The 20945-nt window shown below is 44.5% G+C and overlaps 1 protein-coding gene across 1 annotated transcript in view; it reads left to right on the plus strand.

Annotated features, from left to right (window-relative positions):
- Positions 1–20368, plus strand: part of LOC126424863 (uncharacterized) — an 85929-nt gene extending 65561 nt beyond the window's left edge. Inside the window, exons 6-7 of the mRNA XM_050087678.1 lie at positions 2378–2666; positions 17653–20368. Of these exons, the coding sequence (XP_049943635.1) occupies positions 2378–2666; positions 17653–17965 (602 nt within the window). The 3' untranslated portion in view covers positions 17966–20368. The remainder of the gene's footprint in view (positions 1–2377; positions 2667–17652) is intronic.
- Positions 20369–20945: the final 577 nt, after the last annotated feature.

Raw genomic sequence — 20945 nt, forward strand, 5'->3', positions numbered from 1 at the left:
ATTGCCGTGACTTATCGATATGATTCTCTCTGTTTAAAATGATTATGCTTTTTCTTAAATTAAAAGGAAGGTCAAAAGTGATGGCCGTAATATTGATGGTTTATTGATAGCAAAATCGATCACATAGTGATCATCTTCAGTGCTGTGGTGTTTGAAAATCGATTTTTCTATCAATAAACCATCAATGTTACGGCCAACGCTGGCCTTCCTATTAATTTAACATACAGGGCTATTACAAATGATTGAAGCGGTTTCATAAATTCACTGTAGCTCCATTCATTGACATATGGTCACGACACACTACAGATACGTAGAAAAACTCATAAAGTTTTGTTCGGCTGAAGCCGCACTTCAGGTTTCTGCCGCCAGAGCGCTCGAGAGCGCAGTGAGACAAAATGGCGACAGGAGCCGAGAAAGCGTATGTCGTGCTTGAAATGCACTCACATCAGTCAGTCATAACAGTGCAACGACACTTCAGGACGAAGTTCAACAAAGATCCACCAACTGCTAACTCCATTCGGCGATGGTATGCGCAGTTTAAAGCTTCTGGATGCCTCTGTAAGGGTAAATCGACGGGTCGGCCTGCAGTGAGCGAAGAAACGGTTGAACGCGTGCGGGCAAGTTTAACGCGCAGCCCACGGAAGTCGACGAATAAAGCAAGCAGGGAGCTAAACGTACCACGGGATGGTGCTCCACCGCAATTCCATCATGATGTTCGGCATTTCTTAAACAGGAGAGTGGAAAACCGATGGATCGGTCGTGGTGGAGATCATGATCAGCAATTCGTGTCATGGCCTCCGCGATCTCCCGACTTAACCCCATGCGATTTCTTTCTGTGGGGTTATGTGAAATATTCAGTGTTTAAACCTCCTCTACCAAGAAACGTGCCAGAACTGCCTGCTCGCATCAACGATGCTTTCGAACTCATTGATGGGGACATGCTGCGCCGAGTGTGGGAGGAACTTGATTATCGGCTTGATGTCTGCCAAATCACTAAAGGGGCACATAACGAACATTTGTGAATGCCTAAAAAAACTTTTTGAGTTTTTGTATGTGTGTGCAAAGCATTGTGAAAATATCTCAAATAATAAAGTTATTGTACAGCTGTGAAATCGCTTCAATCATCTGTAATAACCCTGTATATGGTCGTTGTACACACAGCACTCTATGGAGTAGCCAACCAATATGATTTTTCTGTTTGCCCCCGGTAGTGTTACGCAACTATTCAGTCTTCGTAGTGCAGATGTGGTTAATCAGTGAAGTGGTCAAGGCAAAAATGTACCACATTCGTTGCCTTCTCCAGCTCACAAACTGTCACCATTCAGCCTAAGCTGCACGTCAGGCTATGCTGCTAATCAGTTGCCACAGCCTTCGTTACAAATTAGTACCAAACTGAGGTCGAAGCCAAAGATGCCAAAAATCAGGGAAACCACTAATAATGTATGGAGAACACCGAACGGTTTCGATTTAAGCTGTTCGAAGTACATCGCATTTTTTTCCCTGTACATCACTGGTTATCTAAGACTATTTGTCGACTGGCTAAACAAAATCTAAGCGTTTTCCAACTTGCGTAGCCTGCAGCAAAGGTTCTGTTATATACGAGGGCTGTCCAGAAAGTAAGTTACGATTGATCCCGAAATGAAAATCACAGTGAAAATCAGAGATGTTTCATTTGTAACAGTTAGCTAGACCTTTCAGCTACTTCTCTACGTAGTCGCCGTTCTGACTCAGACATTCCTCGTAGCGTTGTACCAGCTTTCCGATACCCTCATCATAGAAGGCAGCCGCCAGTGCTTTCCGCCAATTCTCTACGCTGGCCTACAGCTCGTTGTCTGTGCCAAAATGTTGTCTTCATAGCCAGCGGTTCGTCTGAGCAGAGATGAAACTCAGTGGGAGACAATTACGGGCTGTATTGTGGGTAACCGAACATTTCCAATTGAAACGATGCAGTAACATCTTCCTTGCCCCTGCAGAATGAGGCTGAGAATCGTCTTGAAGCAGAAACCGCACGACGGTTATGTAATGTTGGTTGCATAGCTTCAGGGGACAATTCTCACCAGGCCCTCGTACTTGGCGGGAGACACTATTTTCTGCAACATCTTACGCGCTCACTAAGAGCTCAGGAATGAAAAGAGCGACAATTCTACCTAGAGTCATATTAGAGACACTGCTCAACACATCTTTGCAAAGCTTTATCGGATTTTCATAGTCGTTTCCATTTTGCGACCGATCGTAACTTCCTTTCTGGACAGCCCTCGTAGTTTAACCGGCAGCACCTATATCTCGATTACACCTGTTTGTCTTCTGACGTACTGTCAAACACTGATGTGGTGTATCTGGTGTCACTTTCTGAAGTGTCGCGCCTCTGAATGTCCAGGGGTGGACCACCACAAGATTCGGGCCGAGCAGGAGTCTGAGGACGAGGACAGCTCAGAGAGGCACCCCAACAGCTACCAGAAGATCATCTACCACGGCAAGCCCTACCACGGCGAGGAGGAGTCTGGCAAGTCGTCCTACCCCGGGTACTACCCCAAGGCCGCCCACCACAAGAAGCACTACGCAGGCGAAGGCGAGGATGAAGATTCCAGGAGGCCGCAGGAGAGCAGCGGCGAAGACGACGACGAGGACGAGGACCGCCGGCCGGCGTACAGCTCGTCCTACCAGAGGTGAGCGACAGAGTGCGGACTGGAATTACTTGCAACTCCGCTTTCTGAACTAGCGAGGTGCCTAGTGTTACAACTCGGTCGTTAAGGGTCGTCTTTGCTACCCTGTTGTAACACGCACAGTACTCCATTCCACGCTCTAACAAGGAGACGGCACGACCGTGGGGTCGGGGATTTGTCCGAAATTTTGTGTGGTCAAAGAGGACCCGTAACACCTCACGTGGTTAAAATATTAGGACGCACTACCCGGAAAATCCCGGGAAAAATCGATCCAAAGTTTCTTAGGTGCCTTATGAGTATAAAATGTTAGTCCACTGCCGAGCTGCCGTCAGGCCTCGGATTCTTACGCCAGGGGTCTCGTGTTCGATTCCTCCTCTGGCACTTTTTTTTTCTTCTGTTTCATTTTCTTTGGTTATTCCACCGATTATTCAGAAAGTTTCCCAAACCTACATTATCTTTAACAAATTAGTTACATTATTGAATAAAAATTATTTTCATTTTGTTCAACAACACAATTGATGGAGGTGGGTTTTCCATTTTTCATTGTAAAGTATATGAGGAGAAACAGTGCCTTTTTAATCAGAATAACAAAGTCGATTGGGAAACATTCAATTTTTATACATATAACAATTATAAACAAGAACCGTAGTGTTAATTATCGTAAAAACAAAAAAAAAAAAAAACAATAATTTTTGCGACATCTTGCGCAGCATATAAAAGCGGATTTTTTACAGTCACAGGGCGTTTGCAATAAATCTGTACAAAAACATGCCCCATTAACATTTACGAAAATGTTTCGAGTTCCTGACAATTTTGAGGCAAACCAGGCATATTAAATCATGTCTCGGAATATTGGTGACGATAATTGATGGTGGATTGTAGAATGAATTTTTATACAATCTTCCCAGGAATTAATTTCACTATTCTCCTGTAACAATGCGCTGCAATTTTGCAAGCAACAGAAGAAAAAAAAAGTGCCGGAGGAGGAATCGAACACGAGACCTCTGGCGTAAGGGTCCGAGCGCTAACCATGTAGGCCAGACGGCGGTACGACAATGGACTAACATTTTATGCTCATAAGGCACCGAAGGAACTTTGGATCGATTTTTCTCGGGATTTTCCGAGTAGTGCGTCCTAATTTTTACCCATGTGAGGTGTTAAGGGTCCTCTTTCACCACACAAAATTGCGGGCAAATCCCCGACCCCACGGTCGTGCCGTCTCCTTGTAAGAGACTGGTATGCTCTCCACTAAACATCTCAGCCACTATTTACGATAAAATCGTTATTCATCTAAGGCAGTCGATTCTGCTAATCACATTCCACTCAGAAAGCTCAAAGTTTACATTTTTCAAAGTTCATTGAGAAAATGAATCATTCATACTGACCTGACAGGATGCAAAGGGACATCCTAGATACTGCATACAGTTTTCATAATGAATCTTATGAATGGTTAAAATTTGCGACTGGTCTTCCACAGGGTTCAGTACTGGAACCATTCCTCTTCTTGCTATGTATAAAGGAGCTTCTTTCTTACTCTGCTAAAGCAGAAATAGTGGCTTTTGCTAATGATGCAAGCGTCGTAACTCTAATCGATAGAAATCACCATAAGGAACAATGTGTGAGAAGTTCACTACTTTATATGTAGGGCAACCGCAGCCGAAATATTCCACGATGTGAAAAAAAAAGACCACTGCGACTGTTAGAATCCTCTATTGAGAGAACAAGACAGGTTTCGCAAATAAAATTTCATCCTCATATGCTTCATGTCAAAAAATTAAAGATTCAATTCAAACCAGATACAGCCATTCCCAGCATTTACATCTAGGTATGATATTGACTTGAAGCATATGAAGATGCAAATTTAATTTGCGAAACTGGTCGTGTTCTCCAATAAAGAATTCTTAGTCGCAGCGGTCTCGTTTATTCAAATAAAAAAAATTATGACTGGTTCTCGATAAATTGGCGATCACTTAACTTGGTAAAAGTACACAGGTCATTTAACTGTGCATGAACCAGAACACATATTTCATCAAGAAGGGTTCAGAACAGGGCAAAGAAAACATTCAGAATTATTGGATGTCTTCAATATAGCCCCAGAAAAAGAAGTTGCAGCTGTTCATGTACGGAGAATATGACGGCCAATCGAGACCCATGCCAGTGGCCTCTGGGTACCCCAGAGCCAGAATGCGATCCCCAAACTGCTCCTCCAGGACATCAAACACTCTCGTGATTCGATGGAGGTCGAACTCCGTCTTGCATGAACCATATCTTGTTGAAATGAGAGACACTTTGGATAATGGGAATGAAGTAATCTTCCAAAACTTTCACGTACCGTTCGGTAGTCACCGTGCCATCAAGGAATATCGCACCGATTATTCCGTGACTGGACATTGGACACCACACAGTCACTCGTTGAGGGTGAAGAGACTTCTCGATCTCGAAATGCGGATTCTCAGTCCCGCACATGCACCAATTTCGCTTATTGACGAACCAATCCAAATGAACAAATGACTGATAACAACATGATGCTTGCGCATGCGCATACTAATACCCATCATGCTCCGGGGCCAGCCGTGCAGTTCGAACGCTCTAACGCAAACCGTTCAGAAGTTATGACGATTTTATTTCGTATAGTTCACAAACTGTCACCCAGTCTTTCGCCATGGCCTACTCTTACTTTTATCAGGTTTTAGAACATCTCGCACCATTTTACATTGTCGATCGATTATTCCAGGTCGACAGATCCCATCAACGTGTGTTGATTTTTCTTCAGCCCCGCTTCCATTATTCAGCGCAATGTCAGAACTGCCCCTCTGGTGCCTTTACCTTTCCTAAGGCGAATCCGATTGTCATCTAATAGAGCCTTAGTTTTTCCTCAGTTTTCTTTTCCGTTCTCTTGTCAGCAGCCGATTGTGCGATAGTTCTCGCATTTACCCGTCCCATCTTCGGAATATCGCGGATGATATTTTTCCTAAAGTCAGATGGCACGTCGCCAGTCTGAGATTCTACACACTAACTTGAGCAGTCGTTGGGTGGCACTTCCCTCAGCGACTACAGAAATTCCCAAGGAGTGTTATGCACGCCTTCTGTTCCATTCGATCGCAAGTCTTGGAAAGCACTTTTAAATTCTGATTCTAATACTCGATCCCCTAACTCTTCTCTGTCGACTCCTGTGTCTTCTTCTATCACGCCATCGGACAAAGCGTCCCCCTCTCTCCTTCCACCTGCGTTCTCCTTGGTAGTGGAATACTGGCTGCGCTCTTTACGTTGACGCCCCTTCTTCTGATTTAACCGAGGGATGTTTCGACCTTTTATATGCCGAATCAGTCCATCTGCGGACGATCAGTCAAAGAATCTGCTATACGTGCCTAATACCGTGTAGGCCCCCGTTAGCACGCAGAAGTGCCGCGACACGACGTGGCATGGACTCGACTTATGTCTGAAGGAGTGCTGCAGGGAACTGACACCATGAATCCTGCAGGGCTACCGATAAATCCGTAAGAGTACGAGGGGGTGGAGATCTCTTCTGAACAGCACTTTGCAAGGCGTCCCAGATACGCCCCGTAATGTTTATGTCTGGGGAGTTTGGCGGTGAGCGGAAGTGTTTAAAGTCGGAATAGTGTTCCTGAAGCCACTCTGTAGGAATCATCGACTTGTCAAGTGTCGCGTTGCCCTGTTGGATTTGCCTTATTCCGTCGGAATGCACAGAGGACACGAATGGATGCCGGTGATCAGGCAGGATGCTTACGTACGTGTCTCCTGTCAGAGTTATACCTAGCCGTATCAGGGGTCCCATATCACTCCAACTGCACATGCCTCACACCGCTGTAGAGCCTCCGCCAGCTTGAACAGTCCGGTGCTGATATGCAGCTTGGACAGGCCCATGAGGTTGTCTCCATAGCCGTACACGTCCGTCGGCACTATACAATTTGAAACGAGACTCCTCTGACCAGGCAACATGTTTCCAGTCGTCAACAGTCCAATGTCGGTGTTGAAGGGCCCAGGTGAGGCGTATAGCTTTGTGGCGCGCAGTCACCAAGGGTACACGAGTGGGCGTTCGGGTTCCGAAAGCCCATATTGACGATGGTTCGTCGAATGGTTCGCACGCTGACACTTGTTCATGGCCCAGCGTTGAAATCTGCAACAATTTGCGGAAGGTTAGCGTTTCTGTCACGCTGAACGATTATCTTCAGTGTTTGTTTGTCACGTTTTTGCAGAAGCTTTTTTTCGGCCACAGTGATGTCGGATATTTGATGTTTTACCGGATTCGTCATATTCGCGGTGCACTCGTGAAATGGTCGTACCGGGAATATCCCCACTTCATCGGTACCTCGGAGGTTCAAAAATGGTTCAAATGGCTCTGAGCACTTTGGAACTTAACATCTGAGGTCATGAGTCCCGTTGAACTTAGAACTACTTTAACCTAAGGAAATCACACAGATCCATGCCCGAGGCAGGATTCCAACCTGCGACCGTAGCGATAGCGCGGTTCCAGACTGAAGCGCCTAGAACCGCTCGGCCCCCCCGGCCGGCATCTCGGAGGTGCTGTCTCTCACAGCTAGTGCGCCGACTGTGGCACCACGTTCAGACTCACTCAGATTTTGATAACGTACCAAATGCGCCAGATCCTTGTTGTTGCCCACCGCAGCGCCGTATTCTGCCTGTTTACGTATCTCCGTATTTGAATATGCATGCCTATACCAGTTTGTTTGCCTCTTCAGTGTACAAGCGGTTTAAATGTTACGGCCCGTCAACAGCGAGTTAAGCTTGTGGGCCCGTTACGGCCGATCTAACAGACTCGCACTTGACCGCAGCGCGAAGTCGCAGTCCGCGGCGTACTACGGCAGGCCGGGGGCCGGCGTCGGCCCACAGGAAACACCTGCCGCGGCGGAGCTGGAAGAGGAAGTGGCCGGCTCCGACAGATACGACTCGCTCAGGTCGGCACAGCTCTGCTCACCGCTACTGCACTGGCACTGGTAGGGGAGGGGTGAGGGGGGAGGGAAGCCCTGCTAGTGTCTAGGGGGCTGCGACAGTTGTGAGGAGACGAATGCCGGACATTTGCCACGCCGGACATTTGCCACTCTTGCCCCTTCGCCAGGTAGCTTGAGTAGCGATACCTCAGGTAAGGGACGCCCTTCCTCGTACTTCTTCTGTCCGCTTTCAAACCGCCGTCTCCACATCTTACTGGATACAACCAGTATGTAAGGGACCTTCTTCTTCGACATCTTAGCGAAATACAGAGCTTCTTTTCCGAAATCGAAATATTTATATCTTTTGGGAAACGAAAGCAATTCCAACGATTATAGTATATAATTAGTTCTGCCAGGTATAAATATAGATCCCTATGTCTGTACTGTAGCTTCCTTACACGTTTACTGATTGCGATAGAAACAGTCCATCCTCATGGGAGTAACAAGACAGGAACGCTGTGAAGAGAATGCGAATGTACGCTAATCCTTTCTGTTTGATCGCTGCATTTGTACCTACTTTAATTACTACAATTGCATGCCCAAAAGACAATAAGGAAAGAAGAAATGGGTATGTGAATGTCTGAAAAGAAGAACGACATACTCCATATTAATTTACTCTCTAAAATCCGATATCTTTTGCGGCGAAACATTAGTTAATAAAGAGTAGCGGGACAATGTTCAAAACATGACTGAAAATAAGTTCATAAACAGAGATAAGAACATCTATGATTGACATGTCACTTAAAGTCGAGGTACAATTTTAAAATGTTAGAAATAAGGAAATGAAGTAATACAGAATGCTATGCTTGTAACGTACGTTGTTGTTCTACATTGTTTAGCTCTGGTATTTACAGGGTCACAGAGAAAGCGTCCTAGGTTTTGGAGGGAAAAGCCGTAATTGTAATGATCTCCACTGCAACAGAAATAAGAAGCACAACTTGAGGAAAAATTATGTAATGTTTGTTCCAGCTCACAAGCGACACTGAAGCGGGTAGTTCCTGTGACTTAGTATGGACAGAGGTTATATTCGAAAACCGGAATAAATTAATAACTGGCTCCTTTTACCAACCCCGGTCTCAGATGATACAGTTGCTGAACATTTTAAAGAACATACTCGAGTCGCATCGCAAATAGGTACCCTATTCATACAATTATAGTTGGCAGTGACTTCAATCTACCTTCCGTATGTTGACAAAAATACATTTTCAGACGCTACTGTAGATAGAAAACAACTTCCATAATTGTTCTAAATGCTTTTTATAATTATTTTGAACAATTAGTTTACGAGGCCATTCAAATTGTAAATGCTTACGAGAACACACTTGACCACTTGGCCACAAATAATCCTGAGCATCACGACAGATACAGGGATTAGTGAACACACAGTCGTAGCGAGGCTCAATTCCGTAACAAAGAAATTCACCAAAACTAAACGCGAAATATATATATTTATAAAAGAAACTAAAAATTCGGATGACGTCTCTCTAAGATACAGTCTCCAATCCTTCCAAACTATGTAAGTGAAGACTATATGTGGCTTAAGTTCAAAGAAATAGTATCAACAGCACTCGAGAGATTCATACCAAATAAATTAATAAGAGACTGAACTGATCCCCCATGGTACACAAAACACGACAGAAAGCTGCTGCAGGAGCACCGAAAAAGGCACGTATAATTTAGACGAGCGCAAAATCAAGATTGGCGAAGTTTTACTGTGGCTCGAAATTTGGTGCGGATTTCAATGCGAGATGCATTTAATAGTTTCCACAACGAAACTCTCTCTAGACATGTGGCGGAAAATCCAAAGAGATTCTGGTCCTATGTTAAGTAAACTAGCGGAAAGGCTCAGTAAGCGATGAGGAGGAGGAGGGGGAGACAAGGGACCCAACGCTTCGCAGCAGGTAAAATCGTGGCAAATGTCCGGCGTGGCAAATGTCCGGCGTGGCAAATGTCCGCACACCGAGGAGACCCGGCAGAACAGGCAGCGGGCGGTCTACAGGGACACCAAACAGGTGGCACACCGCAGTCCAGTACTGCATCGTCACATCACTGCTGTCACACAAGAGTGCAAAACGATCGCTGAAACGCATCAGGCAAAAAGCATGGGATCTACGCAAGATCCGACCGATGCTGCAGGAATATTTCTGCAACAACATCATTTGCTAATGAATGATGGGAGCAAATTTTTACTTGCAGATGACGACAGAGGACCAAATGATAGGATATTGGTGTTCGCCAGAGAAAGGGGAAAATCCTGTTTAACAGACTGCAGTTCGTTCATTGTCGATGGAACTTTCAAAAGCTCCAGCAAGCGGTTTGGACAGTTATTTATTGTTCATGCCGATATTTCTAGTTCTGAGGAGGAAACAAACACAGTTCCAACTGTGTACGCCTTGCTACCCAATAAAAAGCGATAAACGTATGATCGCTTTTTCACAGCTGTTGAGCGAAACGTACCTGCATGGAATCCTGCAGCTGTCATGATTGATTTTGAAGCTGCAATCATCTAATCAGTAACACATTTGTTTCCTGATTCAAAGATTAATGGCTGCAACTACCATTTCAGTCAGTGCGAGGCAGAATTGCGGCCTTGTTGCTACCTACAAGGAAAACGAAGAAATTCGTTTTCACATAAGATTGTGTTCCGCTTTGGCTCGCATTCCCCTGGACATGGTAGATGATTGGTGGCTATGCATTCAGGAGAGCACGCCAGATAATGAAAAACTGCAGGATTTTTACGACTATTTTGTTGAACAATGGCTGGATAATGAAGACATGCCAAGGGATATACGGAACTGCGCAGGAAGGCGTCACCGCACCAATAATGTTTCAGAAGGATGGAATCGGAGGATAAAAACATTAATTTCGAAGGTTCATCCACATTTTTAATCCTTAGTAAAAATTCTCAGAGAACACGCAGAATATCATGGTCACCGACTAGTTTCAAATCTAGGTGGAAAAAGAAGGAAGAAGTCCGCAATTAAGTCAGATGAGATAATTTCTAAGACCCTTGCAACACTCCAAGTTGACGGCAATATATAATCATTTCTTACTTGCGTGGCCTATGCACAGAAATTACAATGAAAAGGAAATGGCTGAAGCAACAGCAACACTTGTAAATAATTAAAAGGGGTTCAGTTCACGCCGATAGCCCTATTGTAAAAAACTGTAAATAAATAATCATCCTGTAAATATTGTAAATAAATAAAATGAGGGACGAAGAGAGACTGCCTCCTCGTGGTGTTCCCTGGAAACGACACAAAGTCGGCTAAATGTCTCTTTGCAAATTGTGAAAGATTCAATACTGAAGTCTGAAAAGTCGTAGCTTTTCTAACAACCACAATCAGCATCTTTGTGTAGAGAATTTTAGAAACAATGTCTGTTTGAGTAGACGATGAATACGTCTTGTTTCAATACATAAATTGCATTCCTTAACGCTAATTGCTAGCAGGACCCACATTAGACCTCAGTACAGTTCCCTGTGTGGTACGGAAAAATTTAGGTTTATTTCGAAATAATTACAGAAAAAGTTTCTACCGAGAACCAAATTCTTTAGTTGGTTCCTCTTAATATATGGTAAAAGGTTGCCACTCCTCTCATATCATACTTTGGGTGAGGGGTTGAAAGATGGAAAACATTTTCGGTTTCTATAGTTTGTGTAAAACAAATCGTTAAGTATGACGTTCAGTGAAAATTATGCCCTAAGTAAGATTAATCAGAACAAAAGTAGCGCGACGTGGGCACAGTCGTCATTCTTGTAACACAGCTTCACAAGCAGACCGCGATTCTGCATTGACACAGTCATGGGAAACGTCGCAGACGCGAAAGGAGGGAAAACCATGTACCTGGCGTGTTTGTACCAACTTCAATGGGTCGAGCGCATATTAGGTGCTTTCATTTATGTATTCTGATACATCTATTGATCAATTTTCACACTTTGTTTTTCTTCTGCCACACGTGCTCCCCCTCCTCCGATAATATTCCGTTGCAATTCGACGTCATTCCGACCAGTGGTGTTATTTCTACTGCACTTTTAAAGTTTAACTTTAATTACACTACTGGCCATTAAAATTGCTGCACCAAGAAGAAATGCAGATGATAAATGGATATTCATTGGGCAAATATATTATACTAGAACTGACATGTGATTACATTTTCACGCAATTTGGGTGCATAGACCCTGAGAAAACAGTACGCAGAACAACCACCTCTGGCCGCAATAACGGCCTTAATACGCCTGGGCATTGAGTCAAACGGAGCTTGGATGGCGTGTACAGGTACAGTTGTCCATGCAGCTTGAACACGATACCACAGTTCATCGAGGGTAGTGACTGGCGTATTGTACGACCCAGTTGCTCGGCCACCATTGACCAGACGTTTGCAATTGGTAAGAGATTTGGAGAATGTGCTGGCCAAGGCAGCAGTCGAACATTTTCTGTATCCAGGAAGGCTGTACAGGACCTGCAACATGCGGTCGTGCATTATCCTGCTGAAATGTAGGATTTTGCAGGGATCGAATGAAGGGTAGAGCCACAGGTCGTAACACATCCGAAATGTAACGTCCACTGTTCAAAGTGCCGTGGATGTGAACAAGAGGTGACCGAGACGTGTAACCAATGGCACCCCATACGATCATGCCGTTTGCGTTCACCGCGATGTCGCCAAACATGGCTGCGACCATCGTGATGCTGTAAACAGAACCTGGATTCATCCGAAAAAATGACGTTTTGCCATTCGTCCACCTAGGTTCGTCGTTGAGTATACCATCGCAGGCGCTCCCGTCTGTCATGCAGCGTCAAGGGTAACCGCAGCCACGGTCTCCGAGCTCATAGTCCATGCTGCTGAAAACGTCATCGAACTGTTCGTGCAGATGGTTGTGGTCTTGCAAACGTCCCCATCTGTTGACTCAGGGATCGAGACGTGGCTGCACGATCCATTACAGCCATGCGGATAAGATGCTTCTCATCTCGACTGTTAGTGATTAGAGGCCTTTGGGATCCAGCACAGCGTTCAGTATTACCCTCCTGAACCCAGCGATTCCATATTCTGCTAACAGTCATTGGATCTCGACCAACGCGAGCAGCGATGTCGCGATAGGACAAACCGCAATCGCGGTAGGCTACAATCCGACCTTTATCAAAGTCGGAAACGTGATGGTACGCATTTCTCCTCCTTACACGAGGCATCACAACAACGTTTCACCAGGCAACGCCGGTCAACTGCTGTTTGTGGATGAGAAATCGGTTGGAAACTTTCCTCATGTCAACACGTTGTAGGTGTCGCCACCGGCGCCAACGTTGTGTGAATGCTGTGAAAAGTTAATCATTTGCATATCACAGCATCTTCTTCCCGTCGGTTAAATTTCGCGTCTGTAGCACGTCATCTTCGTGGTGTAGCAATTTTAATGGCCAGTAGTGTATAATCAAGCTGTACATATACTTGGACCGATCACCATCCAGGTCTACCGAGTGCTGTTGAGAAGCGGGGTGCATTCAGGCCTTGTGAGTCCAATTGAGTAGCGACACCAGCCACGAAAACTGACTACAGCCGGGATAGCGGTGTGCTGACCTCCATAGCCGCATCCGGTAACGCCTAAGGGCTGAGGATGACGCGGCGGCCGGTCGGTTCTGTTGGGCCTTCAACGCCTGTTCGAACGGCGCTTGTTTCCTTGATTCGTTTGGAAACGGTTGCGGTGTCATTATCGCCGCACGACGGGAATCGTCCGACTTTGAACGCGGAATGGTAGTTGGAGCTACACGCATAGGACTTTCCATTTCGGAAATTGTTACGGAATTCAATATTCCGAAACCGACAGTGTCAAGAGTCAGCCGAGAATACCAAATTTCAGGCATTACTTCTGACCTGAACACAAACAACGACCGAGTGAGGTGGCGCAGTGGTTAGCACACTGGACTCGCATTTGGGAGGATGACGGTTCAATCCCGTCTCCAGCCATCCTGATTTAGGTTTTCCGTGATTTCCCTAAATCGCTTCAGGCAAATGCCGGGATGGTTTCTTTGAAAGGGCACGGCCGATTTCCTTCCCAATCCTTCCCTAACCCGAGCATGAGCTCCGTCTCTAATGACCTCGTTGTCGACGGGACGTTAAACTCTAACCACCACCACCGCCACCACAAACAACGCAGTGGCCTAAGGTCTTCAGTTAACGACCGAGAGCAGCGTCGTTTGTGCAGAATTGTCAGTGCTAACAGACAAGCAACAAAGCTTGAAACAACAGACGACCGACGCGAGTACCTTTGCTAGCAGCACGACATCGCCTGTTGTGGGCTCGTGACCATGTTCGTTGGACCCTAAATGACTGGAATACCTTGGGATGGTCAGACGAGTCACGATTTCAATGGCAAGAGCTGATGGTATCGTTCGAGTGTGTCGTAGACCCCATGAAACCTTCAACCCAAGTTGTCAACAAGGTGCCGTGTGAGCTGGTGGTGGCTCTATAATGGTGTGAGCTGTGTTTAAGTGGACCGCACTGTGTCCTCTGGTCCAAGTGAACCGCTCACTGGCTGGAAATGGTTCTATTCGCATATTTGGAGACCATTTTCAGACATTCATAGACTTCATATTCCCAACCAACGATGGAATTTTTATGGACGACAATCCGCTAAGTCATTGGGCCAAAATTGTTCGCGGTTGGTTTGTAGAACATTCTGGACCGTTCGAGCGAATGATTTGGCCAGCTAGATCGGCCGACATGAATCTCATCGAACATTTATGGGACACAGACTATGACAACTATGGGCGGCTACAGAGACACCATGGCGCAGCATTTCTGGAGGGGATTTGCAACGACTTGTTGAGTCCACGCCGCATCGAGGTGCTGCACCAAGGCTGGGCAAAAGGAGCTCCGACACGATATCAGGAGGCATAGCAAGACTTTTGTCTCCTCAGTGTATTATGGCATATTGGCCCCTATAACACTTGACAATGGCCTTAAGGCGAAATTCGCCATTTGTGCGAGTTTCAATGAAATAAGTAACAGTGCTTAAACTGACACACAATATTTTTAGCGCAACGCAATCTCACTTTCAAAAATCCATACAAAAGAACGGCCCTGACTAACATTAACCTATACCTTTCATGAATCACTTACCTCACAAACCTCTACGATTTCTACCCTCCACGCTGCCCTCCAGTACTAAATTTGTGATCCCTTGATGCCTCAGAACATGTCCTACCAACCGACCCCTTCTTCTAGTCAAGGTGTGCCACAAACTCCTCTACTCCCCAATTCTATTCAATACCTCCTCATTAGTTATGTGATCTACCCATCTAATCTTCAGCATTCTTCTGTAGCACCACACTTCGAAAGCTTCTATTCTCTTCGTGTCTAAACTCTTTATCGTCCACGTTTCACTTCCATACATGGCTACATTCCATACAAATACTTTCAGAAACGACTTCCTAACATTTAAATCAATACTCGATGTTAACAAATTTCTCTTCTTCAGAAACGCTTTCCTTGCCATTGCCAGTCTACATTTTATATCCTCTCTAATTCGACCATCATCAGTTATTTTGCTCCCCAACTAGCAAAACTCCTTTACTACTTTGCGTGTCTCATTTCCTAATCTAATTCCCTTAGCATCAGCCGCCTTAATTCGACTACATTCCATTATCCTTGTTTTGCTTTTGTTGATGTTCATCTTTTACCCTCCTTTCAAGACACTGTCCATTCCGTTCAACTGCTCTTCCAAGTCCTTTGCTGTTTCTGACAGAATTACAATGTCATCGGCGAACCTCAAAGTTTTTATTTCTTCTCCATGGATTTTAATACCTACTCCGAACTTTTCTTTTGTTTCCTTTACTGCTTGCTCAATATACAGATTGAATAACATCGGGGAGAGGCAACAACCCTGTTATACTCCCTTCCCAACCACTGCTTCCCTTTCATACCCCTCGACTCGTATAACTGCCATCTGGTTTCTGTACAAATTGTAAATAGCCTTTCGCTTCCTGCATTTTACCCCTGCCATCTTTAGAATTTGAAAGAGAGTATTCCATTTAACATTGTCAAAAGCTTTCTCTAAATCTACAAATGTTAGAAACGTAGGTTTACATTTCATTAATCTTTCTTCTAAGATAAGTCGTAGGGTGAGTATTGCCTCACGTGTTCCAACATTTCTACGGAATCCAAACTGATCTTCCCCGAGATTGGCTTCTACCAGTTTTTCCATTCGTCTGTAAAGAATTCGCGTTAGTATTTTGCAGCTATGACTTATTAAACTGATAGTTCGGTAATTTTCACATCTGTCAACACCTGTTTTCTTTGGGATTGGAATTATTATATTCTTCCTGAAGTCTGAGGGAATGTCGTCTGTCTCATACATCTTGCTCACCATATGGTAGAGTTTTGTCAGGACTGACTCTCCCAAGGCTGTCAGTAGTTCTAATGGAATGTTGTCTACTCCTGCGGCCTTGTTTCGACTTAGATCTTTCAGTGCTCTGTCAATCTCTTCACGCAGTATCATATCTCCCATTTCATCTTCATCTACATCCTCTTCCTTTTCCATAATATTGTCCTCAAGAACATCGCCCCTGTATAGATCCTCTATATACTCCTTCCACCTTTCTGCTTTCCCGTCTTTGCTTAGAACTGGGTTTCCATCTGAGCTCTTGATATTCATGTAAGTGGTTCTCTTTTCTCCGAAGGTCTCTTTAATTTTCCTGTAGGCAGTATCTATTCTACCCCTCGTGAGATAAGCCTCTACATTCTTGCATTTATCCTCTAGCCATCCCTGCTTAGCCATTTTGCACTTCCTGTCCATCTCATTTTTGAGATGTTTGTATTCCTTTTTGCCTGCTTCACTTACTGCATTTTTGTATTTTCTCCTTTCATCAATTAAATTCAGTATCTCTTCTGTTACCCAAGGATTTCTACTAGCCCTCGTCTTTTTACCTACTTGTTCCTCTGCTGCCTTCACTAGTTCATTCTTCTTCTACTGTATTTCTTTCCCCCAATCCTGTCAATTGTTCCCTTATGCTCTCCCTGAAACTCTGTACAGCCTCTGGTTCTTTCACTTCATCGAGGTCGCATCTCCTTAAATTCCCACCTTTTTGCAGTTTCTTCAGGTTTAATCTACAGTTCATAACCAATAGATATTGTCAGAGTCCACATCTGCCCCTGGAAATGTCTTACAATTTAAAACCTGGTTCTTAAATCTCTGTCTTACCATTATATAATCTATCTGATACCTTTTAGTATCTCCAGGATTCTTCCATGTATACAACCTTCTTTTATGATTAAGTTGTGCTCTGTGCAAAGTTCTACCAGGCGGCTTCCTCTTTCATTTCTTCCCCCCAATCCATATTCACCTACTACGTTTCCTTCTCTCCCTTTTCCTACTACCGAATTCCAGTCACCCATGACTATTAAATTTTCGTCTCCCATCACCATCTGAATAATTTCTTTTATTTCATCATACATTTCTTCAATTTCTTCGTCATCTGCAGAGCTAGTTGGCATATAAAGTTGTACTACAGTAGCAGGTGTGGGCTTAGTGTCCACATCTTGGCCACAATAACACGTTCACTATGCTGTTTGTAGTAGCTTACCCGCACTCCTATTTTTTTTTATTCATTATTAAACCTACTCCTGCATTACCCCTATTTGATTTTGTATTTATAACCGTGTATTCACCTGACCAAAAGTCTTGTTCCTGCTGCCACCGAACTTCACTAATTCCCGCTATATCTCAGCAGTAGTGATGATTTAAGAAGTGGAAAATAAGCTGAAAACGTGAAGTTTGTGTTATGGAGGGCATTGGACTAGGATGGTCCGTGCAGCTGGATTACCTATACTTCTGTGGTGTAATGGCTCGCACACATATCTAGCTAGCAAGGAGAACCGGGTTCAAGTCCTGACCATGGCACAAATTTTAATTCATTTCCTCACGTTCCATTACTAACATTGTAAGAAGCTGATGATCAACATTTGGCTTACTGTTGAGCCTGACCCTGAATGTGTGCACGGCGAGTGACGCAGTGTGTCTGTGTCTCCAGGTTTCCCTCGCCGGAGCTGGACTCGCACTTCAACAGGGCGGCAGCGGCGTCGCAGAGTTCGAACCCCGGCGGGCCCCGGCCGGCGGCCCAGACGCTGCACACGTACCGCTTCAAGGTTCCGGACTATGCGACGGAGACCTACTCGCCGGTGACCGGGCGGCCCTCGAGGACGAAGAGCGGCGCCCAGCGGCGACCGCACCAGGATGACGAGGAGAGCGACGGCGGCGACTCGGCGGCCCACTACTCCAGCCCCAGGATTCGTGTCCACAAGACGGCCTGGTCCTACACCCGCTCCCTCTCCTCCAGGCGGTGATCCTCCACCGCGCGCTCGCCATCTCTAGTGCCCCCCTGGCACTGCACTGAACATAGCCCGAGCTCACCTCTCGACCTCACTCCGTGTCCATTTGGGAAACTGTCCAAGAACAAATACTATTTTAGATACATACTGCTACACAGCCATCCCCATCATCATTAATAATCAGCCAGAGGGTTCCTTGGTAGCAGTTATCGATCCTCCTGATTTCTATTAATCCGTTCACAGCATCATATCGTGTTTCTCCTATACTCTGCTCCGTACACCACAACTCTGACCTTCCATTCGCTCTGCGCACGCTCACACGTCCCCCTGTTATGGTGATTAGCATTCACCATATCTCAGAATATGCCTGCACAACAGTGTTCGTCTAGTCCAGGGGTCTGCAAACTACGGCCCGCGGGCCGAAACCGGCCCGCGTTAGCTGGCCGGACATCCCTGGTATCCGGTCCGCCAAATTTTTGAGGTGGTGCCTATACTGCCAACAATTGAGTTTCGAGGCCTATCGTGACATTGTCGTAGCTCTATCTTTCAAAGCGGAAGGTCATGGTTGAACTTGGGGCTATCCAGAATAAACAGACAGACCATTCTCCGTGCGATAGTTAAAAAAAAAATAAAAAAATAAATAAAAATAAAAGGTTAACAGACTAGTTTGGCGAAAACATTTTAGGTAAAAAAAACTCTTTGCATTTTATTCTACTCACGAGTCTGGGGCAAGTCTTTCAAATGGACTCCACTTTGGCGACTAGCCTTAGTAATCAGTCATTACGGAAGATGATGCTTCTTAAGCGAGGTTTCAGTTTGTTTACGTATTTCGATTTTCAGATTTTCCTTGTCTCTTCGAATTCAAACTTTGAATTGTCCCACACCTACTAGTACAGCGCATAAAACACACACAAAAAAAACTTGTGAGACACTCGCAAAATAGACACAATTACGCAACAGAACTATCAGATATGTGCTCTGGCTCTGCTACACGCTACAAGACTACGTAACTAAACTTATTGTTGCGCCGCTTGAAATAACAATGCGTAGACATACTCTACCTCTGTTACGTCTTGTAGTAATAGTGTTGCTAACAATGATTTTGAGATTTCGTTAACTTTGCAGGACGCTTTCGTGAAGAATGTGCAGTAACATACTTTTTTTGTCGGTGAAATTCGCCAGAATAAAATATCCCAGAAATTCGGTCAGGTACATCCACCAATCAAAATTATGTAATTAAATAAAAATCGTTGTTCGTTTCCCACAACCTTAGACTTTTCCGATTTCATCTTTCCTTTAGCCTTACATTACGGTGATCATGGAGTGCTAGTGTTCTTTAATCCAACTAGGTAGACCTTGGCCCTTATGACTTCGTGGAGGAATCATGTGGCCCGCAGACTAAAACGTCTGGAGACCCCTGGTCTAGTCACATCTTTCCAAAGACTTACCCTCTCCTCCGCTCTTAGAAGTAACTCCCCATTTATCTTGCCAGTCTATTTGATCCCAACCATGCGGCTGTGGCTTCATATCTCAAACGAATTCAACGTCGTCTGCCCTACGACTTGTGATGTCCAGTTAAAGTCTTACAGAGTAACATTGTTTTCTCCCCAGTACGATTCAGTACCTCCTCACCGAATATCTGGTCTACTCTTCTAATCTTTACAATTTCAAAAGCCTTCTATTCTCGTCTTGTTCGAACTGTTTATTGTCCACGTTCCACTTCTTAATAAAACTTTCTGTAAACGCTTCCTAACACTGCCATCTATGTTAAAATACATCTCTTCATGAGAGCCATCGTTTGTTATTTTACTATCCAAACACCAAAACTCGTGTTCTGCTTTCACTGTCATCGTTTCCTGATCGAATACTCTCAGTTTGACTGCACTTCATTATCCTTCCTTTCCTTTTGTTGGTGTTCATCTTAAAACCTCACTTCAAGACGCTACTCATTTCATTCACCTTGACTTCTAGGTGTTTCACCGCGTCTAACAGAAGTGCAGTGCCCCTTAAAACTTACTTTATGCCTGAAACATTTACACTCTAACAATTTTCATACTTCTGTGTATAAGTACAGAGGTGTCACTTCCGTTAGGGGCATTTTTTTTATTTCTTCTTCGCAAGATTTCTTTGGGATACGTCTCACTACTTTATTTGCACTACAGCAGTAATTAACATATGAATGTTATCTGACTGCTGCTTCTTGTGTGCAGTTTCAGTACAGAGCTTCAAGGTACAGTCACGTTGTGGAACATTCATTATGGACCTCGCTCAATCGCTGAATTACACAATTTTACAATAAACCTTGGTGGTGATCACATCACTGAAACAACATTTCATCGCAGACTTCACTCATACTTCACTGTATAAATTGTACGCCATCTGCTCAGGATTAATTCCAATGTTTATCATTTTGTGTATTGTTTGTTATTCAACAATGTTTTGTTATTAAAATAAATGTTATAATAATACGTATTGCGCATTTTTTTGTTCTTTGCACGTCCGAACACGCGATTCGCCCACAACACATCCTATCCATTTTCTTATGTGAAGCAGATTTCACTTGTTAGCAGTAGCGGAATGCTGCAAGAGACGGAAACCAGGGTTACTCTTTAACACCACTGAAATTTAGTTTGTAAATTGAAGGGACAGCGAGGGAAACAAAGGAATGTATCAGTAGATACTGAAGATAATTCTCATTTACTGTTCCGTCTCAGTCGCACACTTTTTTTAAATTGGATTACATATTTCGATCACTCTGGATCATCTTCAGATGTATGTGATTACATCAGAAACCCGTCTTGTCTACTAAGAACAACATATCAGGGTAGGGCCATCTTCAGATCTAAGTAACCTCATCAGCAACCCGTCTTGCCAAATCAAGAACAAAATATTAGAGTATCCCGATTTCTTGTTCTGAGTAGAGAAGACGGGTTGCTGACGCAATTGCTTTGATCTGCAGATGATCCAGAGTGTTCGAAACACATAATCGAATTAA

Source organism: Schistocerca serialis, chromosome 10 (genome assembly GCF_023864345.2).
Source record: "Schistocerca serialis cubense isolate TAMUIC-IGC-003099 chromosome 10, iqSchSeri2.2, whole genome shotgun sequence".
NCBI classification, from domain to species: Eukaryota; Metazoa; Arthropoda; class Insecta; order Orthoptera; family Acrididae; genus Schistocerca; species Schistocerca serialis.